This window comes from Oncorhynchus nerka, linkage group LG12 (assembly GCF_034236695.1).
Source record: "Oncorhynchus nerka isolate Pitt River linkage group LG12, Oner_Uvic_2.0, whole genome shotgun sequence".
NCBI lineage: Eukaryota > Metazoa > Chordata > Actinopteri > Salmoniformes > Salmonidae > Oncorhynchus > Oncorhynchus nerka.
Window position 1 is genome coordinate 45,401,490 of NC_088407.1, and position 27,539 is coordinate 45,429,028.

Consider the following 27,539-nt stretch of genomic DNA (forward strand, 5'->3'; position numbering starts at 1 on the left):
TTGCAGTTTGATTTTTATAATTGTTTGTTTCAATGTCTATTATTGCATTTACTTATTTTGCATGTATTAATCCATCATTCATCCCCCCTCCTTTCCCCTGTAACTTCCCCCAAATTTTTGTAAACTAATCCAATCTGTTAGTTGTCCTTTTTGCACCCATTCCTGAAATGGTTGTTGGAGATTGGATGATTTAGGTAGTCTCATTCATTCTTCTTTCTGACCCTGGTAGTCATTCTGATGCTTGTGATCAGTGTCCAAAACACAGCGAAGGCTGGTCACCAAAGAAATCATAACAAGTGAAAACACAATGCTGGTCACCAGCAAAAACACAACAAAGGCTGGTCTGTGCTGTATTTTCTTCATCATGGCTCTCTCTTTCTCCCTTATTCATTCCCCAGTCCTACCCCACTCTCCATCCCTCCCTTCCTCTATCCCTCATCTTTAACCAACCTTGGCTGCTACAGTGAGTCAGACTGCCAGGCAGCCTCTAGCCCGATGCAAGAATAGTGGAGGAGCTGCATGCTGCAGGTCAACCTCTCTCCCTCTCCGGAGAGGCCGCACTAGCGCTGACGTGCTAACAACGCGCTGAAAAAGACAGTTGTTCATCATTTAAATCATTTGTGCCCTGTGCCCTCACCTCAAAGTTGAGTTGTCCAGTTAGCCCCTCACCGCCTTTGGCTCTGCCACCAAAGTTCTGCCCTTGTGCCACTTCTGACCGCCCACTTTGTGCCCTCTATCCCACTAATGCAGACCCGTTCTGGGCTTCTTCTCACACCCACACTGTCTCATCGGCAATCACAGAGGGCACAGAGATATCATAAGTTAACCTCGATAGGAGACAGAGACTGAGAAGGAGAGAAAGAGAGAGTGAGATGGGTGGGAGAGAGAGAGAGGAAAAGAGAGAGACAGAGATTAAGAGGAAAAGAGAGGAAGAGAGAGAAACGGAGCCTGATATGGAGAGTAAAAGATGGAAATACGGCAAGAGAGAGTGACTGATAAAGAGATGGAAGAGAAAGAGAGAGAAGTAGAGATGACTAGGAAGAGGGAGAGAAAGCAAGAGAAGCAAGAAAGACGGCGAAAGAGAGAGTTCCAGAATAGCAGCAGTAAATGCTAAAACAGGACTCCTCTGCCATGGCATAGTTAAGCAATAAGGCCCAAGGGGGTGTGGTATATGGACAGTATACCAAGGTTAAGGGGAGTTATTTAGCACGACGCAACCCGGAGTGCCTGGATACAGCCCTTAGCCAGGGTATATTGGCCATATACCACAAACCCCCGAGGTGCCTTATTGCTATTATAAATGGGTTACCAACGTAATTAGCGCAGTAAAAATAAATGTTTTGTCATTCCCGTGGTAAACAATCTGATATACCATGGCTGTCAGCCAATCAACATTCAAGGCTCGAACCACCCAGTTTATAATCACCCTGTTTCAATGGTTGATGCACCACGACCGAGAACTGCTGAATGGGCGCCAGAGCGCGTCTCTCAAGTGCTTCCCCTGCCTTCGCCCACAACAACAACACACACACACACACACACACAGCTAGCGGCAGTCGAGTGTGGAGCATTACACCCCCCCTTCTGCACCTTCTCTCCTCTACCATTCACACTGTGAAGTTCACGTCAGGTTAGCGGTTTGTCATGCGCCGTGGTGCCTGTGTAAAGCCGAACACCACTCAAGTTCCCTCTGCCACGTGGTAGCTGTCAGGGGCCTTGTTGCTCCAGATCTGCCCCAGAACGGGCCCTGGGACGCGGGGATGCTATACCACTGCCTCTCACTAGTTTTGGTGGCTAGCCTGCACTAACGTGCTAATATGCTATACTAATTTACTCTGTGGCAATGGGGTTGCCTTCAATGGGAGCGGTCTGATTTTAGAGGAAAGGATACGTTTGGGGTCTATATCGGTGTTTACATTGTGCTGCCCTAATATTTTCTCTCTTTGTGGGTTTCTGAGTAGTCCTTAGTATTTTTATTTTCTTTCTCTCTCTTTCTCTTTAATTTCTTCTTCCCCCTCCATCAACTGCTATTTCTTTCTCCTCATCTCTGTCCCGCTCCCTCTCTTCCCCACCTCCCTCCTGTCTCCCTTCACTTGTCCTGGCTGACGTTACATGAAAAAATCGCATGCAATCTTGATCGCCTTCTATGACGAGCCTTGTAGGCCGTGATAAGTCAGACATCTTCGGTCCTAGTTCTTGAGGCCATGGTGTTTACTAGGGTTCTCTTGTACCTGTCACTTCATTCAGTGTTTCTCAATCTACTAGGTGTGTACTGTGCACATGTTTGTTCTAGGCCAACATGTAGGAGAGTTTAAAAGGTTATTCCATCAACTTCAAATTATTAGAATAATACACAAAGCAGAACAGAACAACCAGGTTGAGGGTCAGTGGCCAAAGCCCGATAACAGGAATATTCCAAGTTCAGACAGAAGGGGCAGTAAGATCGCTATGATCGTCAGGAACTTTACTTTTGGAGTCTATTTTTAATTGTTGCGCTACTGGTGCTGCCTGTTGATGTTAGGTAGGCAACTACAGTAAATAAATGTTAACATCTTCGGCTTGTGTTTCATTAAATGTATTTTATTTAATCTGGGTGCTTGAGTCACCTACTAACACCCTGGTACTACCCGTATCTCCCGTTCTCCTCAGTCCAAGAAAACACAGAGAGAAAGGTATGTGTTTCAGATTACTCCTTTGTAGAAGTCCATAACGTGAAATAAGTAAAACATCCCAAGATTAATGCTTTAGATATTGTTATAAGGGACTGTGAGACTATTGAAACATGTAACTTTCAGAGTTGTATTGTTGTTATTAATATAGTTTACAGAGTGCTAAAAGTGCTGCTGTTGCTAGCTAGCATGCCTTTCTATGATTCAGATGGTTAGCAGAGTTGTCGACTGGTGCTGGCGTTGCATTATGGGAGATTTGGTCCTCTAAGGTCTGAATGGGATAGAGGCGATTTCACGTTGTAACTTGTTTGTGTTGCAGTGTTTTTGTACATGAGTTGTTGTATTTTGGTACTGTCAACACTGAAATCACCTAGCAATGTATTGGAGATGTGAGACAGGATATGTGTTTTACCTTTCTTCATGCTCCCGTATAGACAAACTTGTCAGATGGTGCATTAAAGACTGATGTGTTCCTGTCCTGTCTTTTACACTACTATTGCAGATCAACATTAAAGCCTTGGGCCGTCTACCAACTGTAACATACAGCAAAGCCGTTCGAAACTAAGAAATCATTATTTTTTTCCAAGAATGCCTTCCAAATCGGGAACTTTCATGAACCTTAACAAAAACGTATTTGTTAATTCGTATGTGAACTTATGAGCCTGTAAAATTGACCCTTTGTCTTTTTTCTTATGTGTTGACGCAGCCCCTGCCAATGCCAAGATCGTGCATGAGGGCCAGGCGTGTGTGGTGAAGGACGACAACATCAGTGAGAGGATCTACACCATCAGAGAGGGAGACCACCTGGTGCTCAAATGTCTGGTCAAAGGACACCCACGACCACAGGTAACACGACATAACAAGACTTTGTCGCTCAGTTGGTAGAGCATGGGGCTTGCAATGCCAGTAGAGCATGAGGCTTGAGGTGCAATGACCCTCACTCACTCTCTCTCTATCTCTCTTTCTCTCAGACCTCCTCGTGTTGGTCAAGGTTACAGGGGAGAGTTCTGGTGTGAGCTGTTTTGAGATCTCTTTTGAGCGAGTGCTAATACAGATCACGTTGACAATAGGCTGTGTGTGTGTGTGTGTATATGAGTGTGTGAGATGTGAGATGTGAGAAAAGAAGTGCGCTCCCCCAGGGTACCCACCTGTGTGGGGGCATTAGGTCACCATGAATAAAACAGGGGTATGTGTCTGTGCCAATTTGACTGTGCCCAGGTGTTCTCCCCCCACCTCCGCTGCCCACGTCAACTACTAACCAAAACTGTCTCAGAAGATTCCTCTGTGCCCGATTCCCTGAGTATTCTAACCCCCCACCAACACCAACGTTTGAACACACACTTCATTAATACACACTCACACACAGCTCCTGTGATGTGCTCTCTCAAAGGCACAGATTGTACCTGGTAGAATAGTTAGGGACTGATGCAATTTGTCTTTCTGCCAATTCAATGTCAATTCAAGGTGTTTTATTAGTATTAAATAGATCTGTAAATGTTGTTTTAGAACTCAATTCACACTTGCATCTTTCTTTTTCTCTCTCTCTAGCTCTCTCTCTCTGGCACACTGTGGTATTTCACCCAATAGATAAGGGAGTTCATCAAAATATATATATTTTTAGTGCAGCTCAGTTTCCACCTCATTTTGTGGGCAGTGTGCACATAGCCTGTCTTCTCTTGAGAGCCAAGTCTGCCTACGGTGGCCTTTCTCAATAGCAAGGCTATGCTCACTGAGTCTGTACACAGTCAAACCTTTCCTTAAGTTTGGGTCAGTCGCAGTGGTCAGGTATTCTGCCTCTGTGTACTCTCTGTTTAGGGCCAAATAGCATTATATTTTTCTACATTTTTTTGTTAATTACATGACGCATTGGAAATAATTATCTTTTTGTTTTCTCATTTGGTTGGGTCTATTTGTGTTGCTGTCCTGGTGCTCTGTCGGGTCTGTTTGTGTTTTTGAATAGAGCCCCAGGAACAGCACGTCAGAAATCAGCTCAGTGTAGTTGAAGAATCCATAGACTCTAACCACTTCTGGGAAAATGGGAAAACACACAAAAAAACAAGAGAGTTATCTATCCAAACCTTTTTGGACCTATAACAAAGAAAAACAGCCAAAACATATACATGATCAGATACAAATCTTAGACTCTGTAACGGTTTTCTTGACTTGAAGGAGAGGCGGACCAAAATGCAGCGTGGTTTCTATTCATGGTTCTTTAATAAAGACTCTACACATGAACAAACAAACTAACAAAACAAGAACCGTGAAAACCCAAAACAGCCCTATCTGGTGAAAACACAGAGACAGGAACAATCAACCCCCAAAACCCAACACCAAACAGGCTACCTAAATATGGTTCCCAATCAGAGACAATGACTAATTGACTAATTGTCTGATTGAGAACCATATCAGGCCAAACATAGAAATAGACAAACTAGACATGTAACATAGAATGCCCACTCAGATCACACCCTGACCCAACAAAACATAGAAACATACTATGGTCAGGGTGTGACAGACTCAATGACTAAAGACTACCAGAATCCACTGGAAACTCAAACTACATTGGATGAACTACAGGACAAAATACAAAACCCAGGGGCTGTGGTGTTGATGGTGTTGTGTCTTTGGCTATGCTATGATATGACATGCTATTCTATAAAATAATTTCTCTGTAATTAATAATACCTGATTGAGCTAATCATGTAAATGTAATTAACTAGAGAGTCGGGGCACCACAAAATACAATTTATAGAGCTGTTATCTTCCGAATAAACTCTTAAAGACCTAGTAATATTTTACATCAATAGCAGTCAATATTAATCATCACGTTAATTCAATCTCATCTGAAAGTTGTAAATTCTTGGTTATCTTCACGAACCCTGGCTAACAAGTTGAATCAGCAATACAAAATTGGGTTTAATTATTTATTTACTAAATACCTAACTAATCACACAACATTACATATACACAGAATTAATCATACCTTAATTACAAATTAGACTCCGCCTGTTGGCGCCGCCGGAGTCCCCCGCCTGTCCGGCGCCAACAGAATCCCCCGCTGTCCGGCGCTGCCGGAATCCCCCGTCCATTCAGGACCCATGTCTAGGGTTCCCAGTCCAAGGTCGGTGGCGAGGGTCGCCGCTTTTTTGTCCCTGATTGAAAACCATAATTAGGTAGCCTGGGTTTCACTGTTGGTTTGTGGGTGTTTGTTTCCGTGTCTGTGTTTGTTAGCCACACGGTTTCGGTTTTCGTTCATGTTCACATTTATTGTTTTGTATTTCTTAGTGTTCAGTTTATGTTTTATAATAAACGACATGGACATTTACGACGCTGCGTTTTGGTCTGATCCCTGCTACACCTCTTCAGACGAAGAGGAAATCTGCCGTTACACCGACCTATAAATAATTGACTATTTTTCACTGGCATCATATTGACACTTATATTCATTATAATGGCATTATGGATTTTGTGTTTATTTCACTATTTATCAAGCACACTTGGTGCTTCTAATGATGTTCAGGCTACTGATGCTTTCATTTTGACCGCGAGTCTTGCTGATGTGTGTCTTGGTGGTTGGGGAATTTTTTTAAACATTTTTTTTAATATCCTCATAAAAATAAGTTGTTACTATGTTCCAACACCTACTCTTTCTGTTTCTGTCACGCCCGGATCTGTTTCACCTGTTCCTGTGATTGTCTCCACCCCCTCCAGGTGTCGCTTATTTTCCCCAGTGTATTTATCCCTGTGTTTCCTGTCTCTTTGTGCCAGTTTGTCTTGTATGTTTAGTCAAGTCAACCAGTGTGTTTTTCCCATACTCCTTTTTGCTATTCTCCTTTTTCTAGTCCTTCCAGTTTTGACCCTTGCCTTTTTCTGGACTATGTACCTGCCTGCCTGACCATTCTGCCTGCTTTGACCCACAAATGATTGGCTGGCAGCCTGTCTGCCACTCTGTACCTCCTGGACTCTGATCTGGTTTTGACCTTTTTGCCTGTCCACGACCATTCTCTTGCCTACCCCTTTGGATTAATAAACATTGTAAGACTCCAACCATCTGCCTCCTGTGTCTGCATCTGGGTCTTGCCTTGTGCCTTGATAGTTTCATAGTTCTGACAAAGGCACTCCACAAATAAAATGTATTGATTATTTTTGTGATATCAAAAATGAAATGACACTATTAGAATGTTGCAGTCAAAATGAATACTCATTAGTTCGAAGACGCCCAGAGGTTTTAGTGTTAAAGGCTCATTTTAACATGTACACTACACTCTCTTTTCACAATATCGTGCCATCCTGAACCTTAATGTGCTGGCTGATGTATTTTTCTTTCAAATTTTCATTTCCAGCACAGAAATAGAAACTATTGTGGATGTGTAACCAGGCCAACGCAGTATAGCCTGGCTCTGCTCAGTAGGCATAAAGTAATAGGGATTTTAGAGTGCTTTTTGTTAATAGTGCTGAGGATAAAAACATCATACTTCAGGTCGTTGTATAAGATGGAGCTTTTTCCTTTCATTACTGATATAAAAACGACTCCCTGCTGCACACAAATTAGTCCTTCACGCATTTATTCCGTTGATGCTTCGGTCAAGTCAACCTTCCTTGAGACATTTCTCTTCCTCAAGCAGTGCACTTTTATCTATTTATTTTCCCATGCAGTCCCATCACTAAAATGTTATGGTATACTCGTTCATTTTTCATTTGAACTCGAAAGACTTTGATTTTCTCTTTCCGTGTCAATGTTTCACTTTCATCTGATTTTAGCCAGCTGTGCTTCGCATCTTAACACCACTCAGTTGGCCGGATGTCTCCAGAATGTGATCAGTGAATTTAAGTAGATCATGGCTGATCTAGGATTGCTGATCTAAGATCAACTTTGCCTTTTTAGTCATAATGAGTAAGAGTGCATGGACAGGGGGATCTGTATCATGCGTCTCAGAGTAGGGGTGCTGATCTAGGGTCAGTTTTTTCTTTTAGATCAACAATAATATATTTAGACATGGACAGGGGGACATGATCTTAGATCACACCTACTCTGAGACGCTTTGTGAATACAGAACCCGGGAATGTTCTTTAGAAGGTCATTGTGCAGTTTAGGATAACTTACCCTAAAATTCCGGTAACTTACCCAAAATCCTGAATGGAAGATTCATGAAATTTTGAGGGAATAAGCAGGAAATCTGGGAATCCTCCAACCAGGATTTCTGGAAAACTGAAGAATTTGGGAAGTTACTGTAATTTTGCAACCCTGGTTCAGTTAAGGTCAGTTCAAACAGCCCATCTGAGAAAATGTTGAGTCATCTCAACTGAATGTCCAGCGTGTTCAGTGGCACAGTGTTGATGTGGATTGAGGTAGACAAATGCTGCTGAGAGAAATATAGAGCTGGATGGGCTGTTGGGTCACATGTCAGAGTTCAAATGACTAGACAACGGTGGGGACTTAAGGAGACTGTAAAGACAGCAGTTGCATTTCCTCAACCATGCGAGAATGAGACGCTTGTGTGTATGAGAGAGAGAGAGAGAGAGAGAGAGAGAGAGAGAGAGAGAGAGAGACTGTGAAATAATAAACAGACAGAAAGTTAAAAATGTAGGTAAAGAGCACTGTGTTCATCAAGGCTTGTATATTTTTGCTTTCCCTTGACCTGATCTGTCTGCTATCCTGGTAACCAGGCAATGGCAATCAGCTGGCCTTCTCACAAGCAAAGTAGTGATACATAGACTACTGCACACAAACGGCATGTGTGTTTATGAAGGTCTTAGGTATCATTACAATATGTTTTATAGTATTTTTTATAACACAACAACAACAAAAATAATTTGTTCAATAATGTTTATTTAGGAGTGCCTTTGTTACCACTATGAAACTGAACGCGGCGGTAACAGCTTCTTTTTATAACGACAACAAAAGAAAAATATCCAAACCACCAAGATGCACAGTCAGCAAGACACGCGGTCAAATGACAAAAACATCAGTAGCCTTAACATCATTATAAGCGCCAAGTGTGCTTGATAAACAGTGAAAACCAGCATAATTGCAATAAGGACATTATAATGAACATACACTGAGTGTACAAAGCATTAGGAGCACCTTCCTAATATTGAGTTGCACACTCTTTTTTTCCCTCTCACAACAGCCTCAATTCGCCAGCGCATGTTTTATTTTTTTGTGTTGTATTTCACCTTTATTTAACCAGGTAAGCTAGTTGAGAACAAGTTCTCATTTGCAACTGCGACCTGGCCAAGATAAAGCAAAGCAGTTTGACACATACAACAACACAGAGTTACACATGGAATAAACAAACATACAATCAATAATACAGTAGGAAAATCTATATACAGCATGTGCAAATGAGGTAGGATAAGAGAGGTAAGGCAATGTTCTACAAGGTGTCGAAAGCGTTCCACATGGATGCTGGCCCATGTTGACTTCAATGCTTCCCACAGTGGTTTGGAGTTGGCTGGATGTCCTTTGGGTGGAGGACCATTGTTAATAAGCACGGGAAACTGTTGAGTGTGAAAAACACAGCAGCACTTAAATATTTTGCCTTGCCCATTCACCCTCTGAATGGCACACATACACAATTAATGTCTCAATTGTCTCAAGGCTTAAACATTCTTCTTTAAAAAAACATTTTGTGCTTTTAAAACTATGTGAACTTGTAAATGTAATTTGTTCTTAGTTTTTTTTAGCTATATCTGTTTGTTTGAAATATGTGAGAAAATGTGCTTTATCTGGATAATTCTCAGTAATCTACTGCATCATTCTATAATTATATTGGGGTCTAAAAGGCTAACCCATCTTTTAACAATACTATTTGGTGTAAGGCCCCTCACTTACTGTTTACAGTGCATTCATGAAGTATTCAGACCCCTTCACTTTTTCACATTTTATTACGTTACAGCCTTGTTCTTTAAATTTATTAAATTATTTTTTCCCTCATCAATCTGCACACAATTGCCCATAATGAAAATGAAAGAGTTTTTTTAGAAATGCTTGCAAATGTATTAAAAATAAATAACAGAAATACCTTATTTACATAAGTATTCAGACCCTTTGTTATGAGACTCGAAATTGAGCTCAAGTGCATACTATTTCCATGGATCATCCTTGAGATGTTTCTACAAATTGATTGGAGTCCACATGGGGTAAATCAATTGATTGGACATGATTTGGAAAGGCACACACCTATCTATATAAGGTCCCACAGTTGACAGTGCATGTCAGAGCAAAAATCAAGCCATGAGGTCGAAGGAATTGTGTCGAGGCACAGTGGCCTCCATCACTCTTAAATTGAAGAAGTTTGGAGCCACCAAGACTGGTCGCCTGGCAATCGGGGGAGGCTCGGTCTTGGTCAGGGAGGTGATCAACAACCTGATGGTCACTCTGACAGGGAGAACCTCCCCGAAGGACAACCATCTCTGCAGCACTCCACCAATCAGGCCTTTATGTTAGAGTGGCCAGATGGAAGCCACTCCTCAATAAAAAGGCATATGACAGCCCTCTTGGAGTTTGCCAAAAGGCACCTAAAGGACTCTCAGACCAGATGAAACCAAGATTGAACTCTTTGGCCTGAATGCCAAGCGTCACTTTTGGAGGAAACCTGGCACCATTCCTACGGCGAAGGACGGTAGTGGCAGCATCATGCTGTGGGGAAGGTTTTCAGTTGCAGGGACTGGTAGGCTAGTCAGGATTGAGGCAAAGATGAATGGCGCAAAGTACAGAGAGGTCCTTGATGAAAACCTGCTCCAGAGCACTCAGGACCTCGGACTGGGGTGAAGGTTCACCTTCCAACAGGACAGCAACCCTATGCACTGTCGTAACCTTGTATCATTAATGTGACGACTGCTTTTTATCGAATAATTAACTATGTTTATAATTACGTGATTAAATTTATCAGGTAATCATTAACTCAGTAACCTGCGGCACCATGGGAAAAGTTTGTTTAACGAGTTTCCGCAAATTAATTCAAAGAATATCAGAATATAGGTTTTACAGCAGTGACTAATTAATACATTTCCTCTACAGTCTCACCCTGACCGTCGCACAATTCGTAAATCTGCACAACCCGGGTTTCACTAAATCATTCCGCACCACCAATTTAGTTGATTGTTTATTTATTAACAAGCTAAATGATAATATAATATACACAAACACACAGTCTAGGCTATTGATTAAAACGTAATACAAGGAAACAGGTCCCTAACGGACCAACACAATATGACATGTGTTACACAATATGGGGATTTAGAAAGAGAGAGAACGTGCACAAGAGAAAAGCACACTTGTAAACTATGCTTAGTTTAACCCCGACAGCTTGCCCTGAACTTCCGCTCTTATGGGTCAGAATTATAATGATGTAAAAGCTCGCATCCGCTACAAGACCATGGTGCTTGCCTACGGAGCTGTGAGGGGAACGGCACCTCAGTACCTCCAGGCTCTGATCAGGCCCTACACCCAAACAAGGGCACTGCGTTCATCCACCTCTGGCCTGCTCGCCTCCCTACCACTGAGGAAGTACAGTTCCCGCGCAGCCCAGTCAAAACTGTTCGCTGCTCTGGCCCCCCAATGGTGGAACAAACTCCCTCACGACGCCAGGACAGCGGAGTCAATCACCACCTTCCGGAGACACCTGAAACCCCACCTCTTTCAGGAATACCTAGGATAGGATAAAGTAATCCTTCTCACCCCCTTGAAAGATTTAGATGCACTATTGTAAAGTGGCTGTTCCACTGGATGTCTTAAGGTGAACGCACCAATTTGTAAGTCGCTCTGGATAAGAGCGTCTGCTAAATGACTTAAATGTAATGTAAATGTAATTACTTGTTGAAGGTCTCCATGGGTATCTCTTCGTTGACTTGATTTCCGCTTAGGAGGTTTTGCCGAAGACCTTCTGCTCCGATAGCACCTCCTTTGTTACCGGGTGTTAGTCTTTGATTGTCCACACGATGTCAGTGTCCTTTCTCTTAGTGGTCTGTTCCCTTGCACTCGTTCTGTGAGAGTGGACTTCTGAGGAGGCTAATCAGCCGCGTTGATGCTCCCAGCTTGGGTAGGAGGGCCGTGTAGACAACCGATGATTTGAAGAGAATAACTGGCTGGTTCTTCTTGAATTCCCTTTTTTAGGTGCAGTAATCAACCGTAACCTTTATTGTTAAGTGGTTTCTTTGTCCTCTTCTGTCACATGGGATGACGCTGGCGAGACAAAGCAAGTATGGGGAGTGAAACATTTAATGAAGAACGGACATGGAACAAGACAGAAACAGCATCAGCAAACTAATAATACAGACAATAAACTATTCATGCAGAAGCAGGGAACAGAGCTGGGGCACTGACAAATATAGGGGAGGTAATAACAGGTGATGAGTGAGTCCAGGTGAGTCCAATATCGCTGATGCGCGTGACGAGGGAAGGCAGGTGTGCGTAATGGATGATAGGAGTGCATGATGCAGGGCAGCCTGGCGCCCTCAAGTGCCGGGGGGGGGGGGGGGGGGCAGACGTGACAGTACCCCCCCTCTAGGGGCGACCACCCTGAATTCCACCTGCCGGTTGGGGCGTGGAAGCCCAACGAACCGGCAGGAGCGTGAGAGCCTGGCGAGCCGGCTGAGGCATGGAAGCCCGACAATCCGGCTGAGGCGAGACGCCTGTTTGATCCCGCTACAGAGAGGGAGCCCGAATGTCTGGTGGAGTGTGACGTGGGATGGGTAGCCGCCGAGCCAACCGAGGCAAGGAAACCTGCAGAGACGAATGGGAGAAACTCTCCAAATACAGGTGTGCCAAGTTTGTAGCATCATACCCAAGAATGCTCAAGGCTGTAATCACTGCCAAAGGTGCTTCAACAAACTACTGAGTAAATGGTCTGAATACTTAAGTCAATTTGATATTTCCGTTTTTTATTTTTAATAAATTTGCTAAAATGTCTAAAAACCTGTTTTTGCTTTGTCATTATGGGGTATTGTGTGTAGATTGATGAGGATTTTTTTCTTTCGAATCTGTCTTACGTGCCAAAATGTGAAAAAGTCGAGGGGTCTGAATACTTTCCGAATGCACTGTATGTACGGTATGCAACTACATTTTTACCACTATATTACAGAATTACATTTTGGACTGGTTGCCTGGACACTTAACCTAGTCCTAGACTCAAAAGCTAAACATTTTCAACATACAATCTCTTAGTACAGGACTAGGCTTAATCTATGTTTCTTATTCTCAATATGTGTTACTATATTCAAGGTGGCCTACTTGATGCCATCAATGCAATTGTGTTTCCATGAATGTTCACTATTGATAAGATTAACTTGTGTAAGTGTAATGTTACTTGAACTCTGTGAACTATTTATTTGGGCTACAATCTGAGGTGCAGTTAATAGCCGATTTCTGAGGTGGTAACTCAAATTAACCTGTCCTCTGCAGCAGAGGTAACTCTTTGTCTTTCTTTCCTGTGGCGGTCCTCATGAGAGCCAGTTTCATCATACCGCTTGATGGTTTTTGAGAATGCATTTGAAGAAACTTTCCAAGTTCTTGAAATTTTCCGGATTACCTGACCTTCAGGTCTGAAAGTAATGATTTAATGTCATTTCTCTTTGTTTACTTGAGCTGCTCTTGCCATAATATGGACTTGGTCCTTTACCAAATAGGGCTATCTTCTGCATACCAACCCTACCTTGTCACAACACAACTGATTGGCTCAAACGCATTAAGGAAAGAAATTCCACAAATTAACTTTTAACAAGGCACACATGTTAATTTAACTGCTTTCCAGGTGACTACCTCATGAAGCTCATTGAGCTCATATTTGCCTAGGTACTCACTTTTGTGAAAGCCAAAGGCCTTTAAAATGAAAGCATTCAATAACCATGTCTGTCACTAAGAAATAAACAAATTCATTCGAAAAGAAAAAGCACCCTGGGAAATATGCAAAATTGGCTTTACAACATCGTGTTAAAACACCCCACAATGATTTACTGTCACATTACAGGTGTTTATTTCTTACAGTGAAAAAGTGTAACAGTGTCAGCACTAAGCAAAGTGAGTCCAGTTTACTCTCAATCAAGTGTTATGTTTTACACTGAAGGTACCGCGTATTACTCTACTGTAGAGCTATGCAAACACCACAATCAAGTTAATTTGACCACTTTAAGAGTTGAAAAGGGAACACTGCAACACAGTTACATCTTTAACACTTTCTAAGGTGTTATTTCAATATCAGTTCAGTGTACCCATATGTTCACTGAAAATGGCTACATGTAACACTTTCAGAGTTAAATTGTCACAATTGATTTTGCTGTGTTGGGAAAGAGACGGGGGAAAGGATCACTTGGAGAACAATGGGCATTAATAAACGTCTTCTCCAGGATCATCGACTTGAATCAGTTAAGTTAATTAAAATGTGCAGTTATGGGATGGGGTGAAAAATGAGGGAGGGGAGATTAAGGGGACAGAGGGAGTGAGAGGGGACAGCTAATGCCGGCCATACACTACACGACTTTCAAAATCCTAACATCGCTGAGCCTCACATTAAACAACTGTATTTTCTGTCGTTCTTTCTTGCCAACATAGTGGTGCACTCACTATGTGACACAGATGAGGAATCACACGCTACAAGATTCTTCACTTCATTCCATGCTGTCTCACGGAAACAATAATGCAATGATGTGATTAGATTGTTAACGTAGCTAGGACGAATTGTGGCTCAAAGCAGCCTCATAAACATTTTCAGTCAGACATTCACACTTGCCATTAAGGGTTGAAATATCTAGCCAATACATTCTGAATTGAATACCATAGCTTGTGAACATCAGAGCTGTAATGATTTGACATCTTAGCTTTGGATAAAGGCAAATAAAAATGTGTACTGGTGGTGGTCATTGCTCCTGCTCAAGAGTCTACACATTCTGGGTGATGGCTTTTTCTCTTGCGAGTTCTCATTGGCTATTGCTGATCATCGTTCTTAGAACTTGTCGTTGCACGTCTCACACTACAAGAGAATTGCAGATTTTGTGCCGATAAAATCAAACGTTTGAAAATATCGGGACGTCTGGGACGGCGCAAAGACGGGATCGGTAGCCCTCAGATTGCAGTCAGGACCACCGCACATTAATCAAGCATTGGTGACGGCCACGCGCCCTGAGTAGGCAATTTCATGGGGATTTTGTCTCCGATCTCAAAAACTTGCCTGGGACATCTAAAGTGAGGGGGGGAAAGTATTTGATCCCCTGCTGATTTTGTACGTTTGCCCACTGACAAAGAAATTATCCATTTATAATTTTAACGGTAGGTTTATTTAAACAGTGAGAGACAGAATAACAACAAGAAACTCAAGAAAAACGTATGTAAAAATGTTTAGACATTTATTTGCATTTTAATGAGGGAAATAAGTATTTGACCCCCTCTCAATCAGAAAGATTTCTGGCTCCCAGGTGTCTTTTATACAGGTAACGAGCTGAGATTAGGAGCACACTCTTAAAGGGAGTGCTCCTAATCTCAGTTTGTTACCTGTATAAAAAACACCTGTCCACAGAAGCATTAAATCAATCAATCAGATTCCAAACTCTCCACCATGGCCAAGACCAAAGAGCTCTCCAAGGATGTTAGATACAAGATTGTAGACCTACACAAGGCTGGAATCGGCTACAAGACCATCGCCAAGCAGCTTGGTGAGAAGGTGACAACAGTTGGTGTGATTATTCACAAATGGAAGAAACACAAAAGAACTGTCAATCTCCCTTGGCCTGGGGCTCCATGCAAGATCTCACCTCGTGGAGTTGCAATGATCACGAGAACGGTGAGGAATCAGCACAGAACTACACGGGAGGATCTTGTCAATGATCTCAAGGCAGCTGGGACCATAGTCACCAAGAAAACAATTGGTAACACACTACGCCGTGAAGGACTGAAATCCTGCAGCGCCCGCAAGGTCCCCCTGCTCAAGAAAGCACATATACATGCCCGTCTGAAGTTTGCCAATGAACATCTGAATGATTCAGAGGACAACTGGGTGAAGGTGTTGTGGTCAGATGAGACCAAAAAGGAGCTCTTTGGCATCAACTCAACGTGTTTGTTTCAAATATTTTTTATTAAACACACACAAGAATGGTGTATAGGTATACAAGACAGGTATACAATTCTTATCTAAACATAAAAGAGAATACAGGAACAACAAGACCCAGAGTTCTGGGTGCAGAACAAATAATACAAAACACGACATACAAAACAAGGACACGTAGAAAGAAAGAGGGAAGATGTCCCCCCTACCCCCCCCCCCATCCCCTACCCCCCCCCCTCCCAACTGCTCGGGTGGCAGGGCCAGCACATGCTGCCCAAAGGTAGATTAAAATATTACAATTGAGAGTGCGTTAATAAGTACAAATTCACAGCGCCGACTCGTCCAAGTAGGAGAGGAAAGGCTGCCAGATTTGATCAAATGTTGATAATTTATTGTTCAGAATATATCTAATTCTTTCTAAGTGTACAGTGTTTGCCAATTCACTGAGCCATAATCTGGTAGAGGGTGCTTCCCTCCTTTTCCAAAACAACAAGATTAGTTTTTTTGCCAAGATGAGACCATACGAGATTAGTTGTTTTTGGGGGTTGGTTAATCCGTTTAGGGAAGCGGGTCTGGACCTATTTGAAGTCTCCAAAACTTCAGAGAGGATCCCAAAAATTCCACACCAATAACCATGCAAGGTAGAGCATAGGGCAAAGCAGTGGAGTAGTGTACCCTGCGTAGCCTGACATTTATCACATGTAGGGGATGTGTCAGGAAATATCCTATGCAGTTTAGTTTTGGAATAGTGTAATCTGTGTAATACCTTGAATTGTATGAGACGATGTCTGGAATTAATGGAGCATGTGTGGATATACTCCAAGCTCTCTTCCCAGTCTGCCACCGAGATGTCAGTCCCTAGTTCTTCCTCCCATTTTGCCTTGATGGCATCAGTAGAAGGTGTGCTAACAGATTGAAAAGCATCATATAGACGCGATATCAGTTTATCTGAGGTGGGGCATATTTTCACGCATCCGTCAAACATGGAAGGTTTAGCATTCCCAAATGTTGGGAGGTGTTTTCTAACGTAGTTTCTAATTTGTAGGTATCTGAAAAAATTACTTCTGGGAAGATTATAAGTTTCCCTCAGCAACTCAAAGGAAGCAAAGGTCCCTTCTATGTATAGATCCCCTATGGTACATTTTCCCCAACTCTCCCCATCGCTCAAAGGTGTTATCAAGGTTAGAAGGGGCAAAGGAGGGATTCCTGGCGACAGGGAGCATGAATGACATTGGTCTAAGCTCAAAGTGGACTTTAATTTGCTTCCAGATTCGGACTGTGCTATGTATAATAGGATTGTTACAATAAAGTGACATCTCCAGATTGACAGGCGACAAAATCACAGCGCCAATAGAGAAGGGGTGACACTCCTCACGCTCCATACTAAGCCAGCTGGATGCCGGAAGTACGTCATCCAACAGAAACGTAACAATGCGGAGGTTAGCGGCCCAGTAATAAAATATAACATTTGGGAGAGACAATCCTCCTTCCATCTTGGATTTACAGAGGTGTTTTTTACCTATCCTGTGTGTTTTATAATCCCAGATGAAAGGATTGATAATTGAGTCCAGTTGTTTATGAAAGGATTTAGGTATGAATACTGGGATGTTCTGATATAGGTAGAGCAGTTGTGGGAGGAAGACCATTTTAATGGCATTAATTCTTCCGAGCAGAGAAATTGGGAGAGTTCTCCAAAATAGTATGTTTGCTTTGAGTTTTTGTATCAGAGAGGGGAAATTCTCTTTAAATAGTAAGGAGTATTGTTTGGTAACTACAATTCCTAGGTAGGTACATTTTTCTGAAGATAACTTAAATGGGAGATGTTCTAGCCAGGAGGTAATTCACTCTTGTTCCAATTTATTCTGTATCCCGAGAAGGTACCAAACAAATTGATCACATCAAGAATAGCTGGGATTACTAGCCTGGGGTTCTGTTACATAGAGGAGGATGTCATCTGCGTATAGGGAGATCTTATTTAGAGTATCTTTAGTATTATAGCCGTGTATTGCTGCATGAGATCTAATCGTCTGAGTGAGCGGTTCGATAATTAGGGTGAAGAGCATAGGCGACAGCGCACAACCCTGCCTTGTCCCCCTGTTGAGGTTAAATCGGGGCGACATATGATTGGTTAGTGAGTATTCTGGCACAGGGGTTCCTATATAAAAGCTGGATCCAATTTATGAACCTATCTCCAATATTACATTTCTGTAGGACCTTGAATAGATAGGGCCACTCAACTAGGCCTTTTCGGCGTCAAGAGATATGACGGCAAGGTCCACGTTGGGTAACCTCTGAGAATACATAATATTGAAGAGGCGCCTGAGATTGAAGAATGAGTTTCTGTTAGGGATAAAGCCGGTCTGATCCGAATGGACCAATTTGCCAATTAAAGTGCTAAGCCTGTTAGCCAGAGTTTTTGCTAAAATATTTTGGTCTGTATTAAGGAGAGATATTGGTCTGCATGACCCTACCTCTTCTGGATCTTTACCCTTCTTATGTATAACTGTAATGAACGCTTCGTCCAAAGTAGAAGGGAGAGCTCCATCCTCATTGGCCTGAACCAACATTTTGTGCAGATAGGGAGAGAGCATGTTGCTGAATGTTTTATAGAATTCACCAGGGTATCCATCTGGGCCCAGGGTCTTGCCACTCTTTAGAGATTTAATTGTTTCTCGAATTTCATCAAGAGATATTTCCTTATTCAGGAAGTTAGAATCTTCCTGGTTCAGGGCAGGAAGATTACAGTCCTCCAAAAATGTTTGCATAATTAAGGGGTTAGGATCCGCTTTAGATGAATATAGAGTCTCATAAAACTGCCGGAATCTGTCATTGATGTCTTTGGGGGAAGAGAGTAATTCCCCAGATGCAGATTTAACCCTGTGAATCATTCGGTCACTCACATTTTTTCGAAGTTGTCTGGCGAGTAATTTGTGTGGTTTGTCACCAAACTCAAAATATTTTTGCTTGGCATAGAGAAAAGATTTAGCAATTTTAGCTGAGAGAATCTGATTATATTCAAATTTTAAATAGGTAATTTTTTTTATGTTTCTCCATAGATAGATGGGTGGCCAGCATTCTCCCTATCCAGTAAGTGAATTTGTCCCTCCAGTTCTTCCAGTTTTCCTCTGTTTTGCCTACTCCTGGCCTTCAGTGTTTCCCACAATAATGCTGGGGAGGTCTCTGTGTTGTCGTTGGTATCAAAGAAAAATGTAATTTGGTCTTTAAGATATTCACAGAATGTTGGTTCTGTGAGGAGCTGAGGATTCAACCTCCAGACCCTCTCGTTTGGTACAATGTCACCCAATCTCAGGGAGAAGCTGAGTGGACTGTGGTCCGAGATTATAATATCATGATACCTCACATTACAGGTATAGGGGAGTAGTCTAGCATCCAACAAAAAGTAATCAATTCGAGTGTAAACCTTGTGAACATGAGAGTAAAAGGAGTATTCCCTACCCGTAGGGTTAGCGATCCTCCATATATCAAATAAGTTCGAATTTTTTATGTAGGTATTCAAGAATTCGCTTGAATAGAAGGTAGGGGTTCGCCGGGTAGAGGATCTATCCAAATATTGGTCTAGCACACAGTTAAGGTCCCCTCCAATGACCAGGTTAGTATGGGAGATATCTGGATTCAGGGCAAGGACTCCTTTGAAAAAAGAGGGGTTGTCAATGTTTGGCCCATAGATATTTAGTAGAGTTACTGAGGTAGAGTGGATTTCTCCTATTGCGATCACATACCGACCCTCTTTATCCGCAATAGTGGTTTTATGTAGAAAGGGAATTCCTTTCCGTACCAGAATCGCTGTGCCTCTCGTTTTGGCAGAGAAGTTAGAGTGATACACTTGCCCCACCCACCTACACTTAAGTCTGCTATGAGAGTTATTCTTCAGATGGGTTTCTTGCAAAAATATAATATCAGACGAGAGCGCTTTCAAGTGGGCTAGGACCTTGCCCCTCTTAATTGGTTCGTTTAAACCCTTGACATTCCAGGAAGTGAATGTAAGCCCCGCCCTCCTCTCGTTTGTAGTTCCTATGGTGGCCTGCATACCATGTAACTTGATAAAAAGGTAAGAAAGCGCACCAAACCATCACGATCAGCATATGTAGCACCTACACCCGAGCAGTATCCAACCCACCCCTCCCCCCTGCAAGCACCTTTACTTCCCACCCTGTTCCCCTAATTTCCCCAACACTTACCCCCCCATCAACCCACATTTAACAGGCATGTACAAACAGGAGAAAAAAAAAGGAAAAATAAAAATAATAAACACATTGTCTGGCCGATGCCAAAAAAGCACGGCGCGACCTCGAACAAGAGGTAAAACATAAATAAAATCCCAACCATACGTTCACCTCTCACTATCCTAGAACTTCTACTAACATATGAACTGAGGAGGCTCCCGCGAGTTAAGTGTTCAGTTAGCATCTAATAAACCTAAACCGAATAAGTTGCAACTTAAACATATTGCGCATTTAAGCGTCATCCTGGGTCAATCCCAGAGATAAGCAAGATATAGCCTCAAGATTATATTGCTAAGCACTGCTGGTCAAAAAATAAACCATCCACAACTGACATAGTCAGCCGTACCTTTACATACTTTACATTGGTACCCCAGGTAATCTTAGGTTTTATTACATACAGTCGAGAGGAACTATTGGATATAAGAGCAACGTAAACTCACCAACATTACGACCAGCAATACGACTTTGCCGAAGCGGATCCTCTGTTTTGCCCACCACCCAGGACAATGGATCGGATCCCAGCTCGCGAACCAAAACAATGACGCCGTAAAAGGGGCAGACGAAGTGGTCTTCTGGTCAGGCTCCGGAAACGGGCACATCGCGCACCGCTCCCGAGCATACTACTCGCCAATGTCCAGTCTCTTGACAACAAGGTAGATGAAATCCGAGCAAGAGTAACATTCCAGAGAGACATAAGAGACTGTAACGTTCTTTGCTTCACGGAAACATGGCTCACTCTAGACATGGTATTGGAGTCGGTACAGCCAGCTGGTTTCTTCACGCATCGCGCCGACAGAAACAATCATCTTTCTGGTAAGAAGAAGGGCGGGGGAGTATGCCTCATGATTAACGAGACGTGGTGTGATCATAACAACATACAGGAACTCAAGTCCTTCTGTTCACCCGACTTAGAATTCCTCACAATCAAATGTCGATCGCATTATCTACCAAGAGAATTCTCTTCGATTATAATCACAGCCGCATATATTCCCCCCAAGCAGACACATCGATTGCCCTGACCGAACTTCATTTTACTCTATGTAAAATGGAAACCGCATATCCCGAGGCTGCATTCATTGTAGCTGGGGATTTTAACAATGCTAATCTGAAAACAAGACTCCCTAAATTCTATCAGCATATCGATTGTGCAACCAGGGCTGGTAAAACCTTGGATAATTGTTATTCTAATTTCTGCGACGCATATAAAGCCCTCCCCCGCCCTCCTTTCAGAAAAGCTGACCACGACTCCATTTAGTTGCTTCCTGCCTATAGACAGAAACTAAAACAGGAAGCTCCCGCGCTCAGGTCTCTTCAATGCAGGTCCGACCAGTCTGATTCCACACTTCAAGATTGCTTTGATCACGTGGACTGTGATAAGTTCCGCATTGCGTCAAACAACAACATTGACGAATACCCTGATTCGGTGAGTGAGTTTATTATCATGTGCATCGGCAATGTCGTACCGAAAGCAACTATTAAAACATTCCCAAACCACGAACCACTGCTTTTAATCAGGGCAAGGTGACCGGAAACATGACCGAATACAAACAGTGTAGCTATTCCCTCCGCAAGGCAATCAAACAAGCTAAGCATCATTATAGAGACAAAGTAGAATCGCAATTCAACGGCCCAGACACGAGAGGTATGTGGCAGGGACTACAGTCAATCACGGATTACAAAACGAAAACCAGCCCCGTCGCGGACTAGGATGTCTTGCTCCCAGACAAACTAAACAACTTCTTTGCTCGCTTTGAGGACAATACAGTGCCAATGACACGGCCCGCTACCAAAACCTGCGGACTCTCCTTGACTGCAGCCGACGTGAGTAAAACATTTAAACGTGTTAACTCTCGCAAGGCTGCAGGCCCAGACGGCATCCCCAGCCGTGTCCTCAGAGCATGCGCATTTACGGACATATTCAATCAATCCTTATCCTAGTCTGCTGTTCCCACATGCTTCAAGAGGGCCACCATCGTTCCTGTTCTCAAGAAACCTAAGGTAACTGAGCTAAACGACTACCGCCCCGTAGCACTCACTTCTGTCTTCATGAAGTGCTTTGAGAGATTAGTCAAGGACCATATCACCTCCACCCTATCCGACATCCTAGACCCACTCCAATTTGCTTACCGCCCCAATAGGTCTACAGACGAGGCAATCACAACCACACTGCCCAAACCCATCTGGACAAGAGGAATACCTATGTGAGAATGCTGTTCATCGACTACAGCTCAGCATTTAACGCCCATAGTACCCTCCAAACTAGTCATCAAGCTCGAGACCCTGGGTCTCGACCCCGCCCTGTGCATCTGGGTACTGGACTTCCTGACGGGCTGCCCCTATGTGGTGAGGGTAGGTAACAACATCTCCACCCCGCTGATCCTCAACACGGGGGCCCCACAAGGGTGGGTTCTCAGCCCTCTCCTGTACTCCCTGTTCACCGACGACTGCGTGGACATGCACGTCTCCAACTCAATCATCAAGTTTGCAGACATTTACATTACATTACATTTAAGTCATTTAGCAGACGCTCTTATCCAGAGCGACTTACAAATTGGTGCATTCACCTTATGACATCCAGTGGAACAGTAGTGCATCTAAATCTTTTAAGGGGGGTGAGAGGGATTACTTTATCCTATCCTAGGTATTCCTTAAAGAGGTGGGGTTTCAGGTGTCTCCGGAAGGTGGTGATTGACTCCGCTGTCCTGGCGTCGTGAGGGAGTTTGTTCCACCATTGGGGGGCCAGAGCAGCGAACAGTTTTGACTGGGCTGAGCGGGAACTGTACTTCCTCAGCGGTAGGGAGGCGAGCAGGCCAGAGGTGGATGAACGCAGTGCCCTTGTTTGGGTGTAGGGCCTGATCAGAGCCTGGAGGTACTGAGGTGCCGTTCCCCTCACAGCTCCGTAGGCAAGCACCATGGTCTTGTAGCGGATGCGAGCTTCAACTGGAAGCCAGTGGAGAGAGCGGAGGAAGCGGGGTGACGTGAGAGAACTTGGGAAGGTTGAACACCAGACGGGCTGCGGCGTTCTGGATGAGTTGTAGGGGTGTAATGGCACAGGCAGGGAGCCCAGCCAACAGCGAGTTGCAGTAATCCAGACGGGAGATGACGAGTGCCTGGATTAGGACCTGCGCCGCTTCCTGTGTGAGGCAGGGTCGTACTCTGCGGATGTTGTAGAGCATGAACCTACAGGAACGGGCCACCGCCTTGATGTTAGTTGAGAACGACAGGGTGTTGTCCAGGATCACGCCAAGGTTCTTAGCGCTCTGGGAGGAGGACACAATGGAGTTGTCAACCGTGATGGCGAGATCATGGAACGGGCAGTCCTTCCCCGGGAGGAAGAGCAGCTCCGTCTTGCCGAGGTTCAGCTTGAGGTGGTGATCCGTCATCCACACTGATATGTCTGCCAGACATGCAGAGATGCGATTCGCCACCTGGTCATCAGAAGGGGGAAAGGAGAAGATTAATTGTGTGTCGTCTGCATAGCAATGATAGGAGAGACCATGTGAGGTTATGACAGAGCCAAGTGACTTGGTGTATAGCGAGAATAGGAGAGGGCCTAGAACAGAGCCCTGGGGGACACCAGTGGTGAGAGCACGTGGTGTGGAGACGGATTCTCGCCACGCCACCTGGTAGGAGCGACCTGTCAGGTAGGACGCAATCCAAGCGTGGGCCGCGCCGGAGATGCCCAACTCGGAGAGGGTGGAGAGGAGGATCTGATGGTTCACAGTATCGAAGGCAGCCGATAGGTCTAGAAGGATGAGAGCAGAGGAGAGAGAGTTAGCTTTAGCAGTGCGGAGCGCCTCCGTGATACAGAGAAGAGCAGTCTCAGTTGAATGACTAGTCTTGAAACCTGACTGATTTGGATCAAGAAGGTCATTCTGAGAGAGATAGCGGGAGAGCTGGCCAAGGACGGCACGTTCAAGAGTTTTGGAGAGAAAAGAAAGAAGGGATACTGGTCTGTAGTTGTTGACATCGGAGGGATCGAGTGTAGGTTTTTTCAGAAGGGGTGCAACTCTCGCTCTCTTGAAGACGGAAGGGACGTAGCCAGCGGTCAGGGATGAGTTGATGAGCGAGGTGAGGTAAGAGAGAAGGTCTCCGGAAATGGTCTGGAGAAGAGAGGAGGGGATAGGGTGAAGCGGGCAGGTTGTTGGGCGGCCGGCCGTCACAAGACGCGAGATTTCATCTGGAGAGAGAGGGGAGAAAGAGGTCAGAGCACAGTGTAGGGCAGTGTGAGCAGAACCAGCGGTGTCGTTTGACTTAGCAAACGAGGATCGGATGTCGTCGACCTTCTTTTCAAAATGGTTTACGAAGTCATCTGCAGAGAGGGAGGAGGGGGAGGGGGAGGAGGATTCAGGAGGGAGGAGAAGGTTGCAAAGAGCTTCCTAGGGTTAGAGGCAGATGCTTGGAATTTAGAGTGGTAGAAAGTGGCTTTAGCAGCAGAGAGAGAAGAGGAAAATGTAGAGAGGAGGGAGTGAAAGGATGTCAGGTCCGCAGGGAGGCGAGTTTTCCTCCATTTCCGCTCGGCTGCCCGGAGCCCTGTTCTGTGAGCTCGCAATGAGTCGTCGAGCCACGGAGCGGGAGGGGAGGACCGAGCCGGCCTGGAGGATAGGGGACATAGAGAGTCAAAGGATGCAGAAAGGGAGGAGAGGAGGGTTGAGGAGGCAGAATCAGGAGATAGGTTGGAGAAGGTTTGAGCAGAGGGAAGAGATGATAGGATGGAAGAGGAGAGAGTAGCGGGGGAGAGAGAGCGAAGGTTGGGACGGCGCGATACCATCCGAGTAGGGGCAGTGTGGGAAGTGTTGGATGAGAGCGAGAGGGAAAAGGATACAAGGTAGTGGTCGGAGACTTGGAGGGGAGTTGCAATGAGGTTAGTGGAAGAACAGCATCTAGTAAAGATGAGGTTGAGCGTATTTCCTGCCTTGTGAGTAGGGGGAAGGTGAGAGGGTGAGGTCAAAAGAGGAGAGGAGTGGAAAGAAGGAGGCAGAGAGGAATGAGTCAAAGGTAGACGTGGGGAGGTTAAAGTCGCCCAGAACTGTGAGAGGTGAGCCGTCCTCAGGAAAGGAGCTTATCAAGGCATCAAGCTCATTGATGAACTCTCCGAGGGAACCTGGAGGGCGATAAATGATAAGGATGTTAAGCTTGAAAGGGCTGGTAACTGTGACAGCATGGAATTCAAAGGAGGCGATAGACAGATGGGTAAGGGGAGAAAGAGAGAATGACCACTTGGGAGAGATGAGGATCCCGGTGCCACCACCCCGCTGACCAGAAGCTCTCGGGGTGTGCGAGAACACGTGGGCAGACGAAGAGAGAGCAGTAGGAGTAGCGGTGTTGTCTGTGGTGATCCATGTTTCCGTCAGTGCCAAGAAGTCGAGGGACTGGAGGGAGGCATAGGCTGAGATGAACTCTGCCTTGTTGGCCGCAGATCGGCAGTTCCAGAGGCTACCGGAGACCTGGAACTCCACGTGGGTCGTGCGCGCTGGGACCACCAGATTAGGTGGCCGCGGCCACGCGGTGTGGAGCGTTTGTATGGTCTGTGCAGAGAGGAGAGAACAGGGATAGACAGACACATAGTTGACAGGCTACACAAGAGGCTACGCTAATGCAAAGGAGATTGGAATGACAAGTGGACTACACGTCTCGAGTGTTCAGAAAGTTAAGCTTACGTAGCAAGAATCTTATTGACTAAAATGATTAAAATGATACAGTACTGCTGAAGTAGGCTAGCTGGCAGAGGCTGCGTTGTTGACTATGTAGGCTAGCTGGCAGTGTCTGCGTTGTTGACACTACACTAATCAAGTCGTTCCGTTGAGTGTAATAGTTTCTACTGAGCTACTGTGCTGCTATTCGGGGCCAGCTGGCAGTGTTGATTACGTTACGTTGCGTTAAAAGAACGACAATAGCTGGCTAGCTAACCTAGGAAATCGCTCAAGACTACACAATTATCTTTGATACAAAGACGGCTATGTAGCTAGCTATGTAGCTAGCTACGATCAAACAAATCAAGCCGTTGTACTGTAATGAAATGAAATGAAAAATGTGATACTACCTGTGGAGCGAAGCGAAATGCGACCGGATTGTTGAGTGCGGAAGTTCTGTTCGGAAGACGTTGGCTAGCTGTTGGCTAGCTAGCAGTGTCTCCTACGTTAAGGATGACAAATAGCTGGCTAGCTAACCTCGGTAAATTAAGATAATCACTCTAAAACTACACACTCTAAACTACACAATTATCTTGGATACGAAGACAGCAAAGACAACTATGTAGCTAGCTAACACTACACTAATCAAGTCGTTCAGTTGAGTGTAATAGTTGTGCTGCTAATCGGTAGACGGTGGACTAGCTAACGGTGGACGTTAGCTAGCTGGCTAGCTGCAGGGCAGTGTAGACTGCGGTAGGACGACGGAATACGATAATTACGCAATTATCTATGATACAAAGACGGCTATGTAGCTAGCTAAGAAGAAATTGCTAAGATTAGACAAATCAAACCGTTGCTAATCGGTAGACGGTGGACTAGCTAACGGTGGACGTTAGCTAGCTGGCTAGCTGCAGGGCAGTGTAGACTGCGTTAGGACGACGAAATATGATAATTACGCAATTATCTATGATACAAAGACGGCTATGTAGCTAGCTAAGAAGAAATTGCTAAGATTAGACAAATCAAACCGTTGTACTATAATGAAATGTAATGAAATGTAATACTACCTGCGGACCGAGTGCAGATGCGACCGCTCGCATAGTTGGCAGAATGACCAGACGACACTACAGTGGTAGGCTTGATTACCAACAACGACGAGACGTCCTACAGGGAGGAGGAGAGGGCCCTCGGAGTGTGGTGTCAGGAAAATAACCTCACACTTAACGTCAACAATACAAAGGAGATGATCGTGGACTTCAGGAAACAGCAGAGGGAGCACCCCCTATCCACATCGATGGGACAGTAGTGGATAGGGTAGCAAGTTTTTAGTTCCTCGGCATACACATCACGGACAAACTGAATTGGTCCACCCACACAGACAGCGTGATGAAGAAGACGCAGCAGTGCCTCTTCAACCTCAGGAGGCTGAATATATTTGGCTTGTCACCAAAAGCACTCACAAACTTTTACAGATGCACAATCGAGAGCATCCTGTCGGCTGTATCACCGCCTGGTACGGCAACTGCTCCGCCCAATACCGTAAGGCTCTCCAGAGGGTAGTGAGGTCTGCACAATGCATCACCGGGGGCAAACTACCTGCCCCCCAGGACACATACACCACCGATGTCACAGGAAGGCCATAAAGATCATCAAGGACAACAACTACCCGAGCCACTGCATGTTCACCCCGCTATCATCCAGAAGGTGAGATCAGTTCAGGTGCATCAAAGCAGGGACTGAGAGACTGAAAAACAGCTTCTATCTCAAGGCCATCAGACTGTTAAACAGCCTCCACTAACATTGAGTGGCTGCTGCCAACATACTAACTCAACTCTAGCCACTTTAATAATGGAAAAATGTAATGAATGTATCACTAGCCACTAAACAATGCCACTAATGTTTACATACCCTACATTACTCATCTCATATGTATATACTGTACTCTATACCATCTAC

The 27,539-nt window shown here is 44.4% G+C and overlaps 1 protein-coding gene across 1 annotated transcript in view; it reads left to right on the plus strand.

The window, feature by feature from the left end:
* Positions 1-27,539, plus strand: part of LOC115138781 (MAM domain-containing glycosylphosphatidylinositol anchor protein 1-like) — a 324,659-nt gene that overhangs the window by 90,353 nt on the left and 206,767 nt on the right. The window contains exon 2 of the mRNA XM_065025612.1: positions 3,376-3,515. Within this exon, the coding sequence (XP_064881684.1) occupies positions 3,376-3,515 (140 nt within the window). The remainder of the gene's footprint in view (positions 1-3,375; positions 3,516-27,539) is intronic.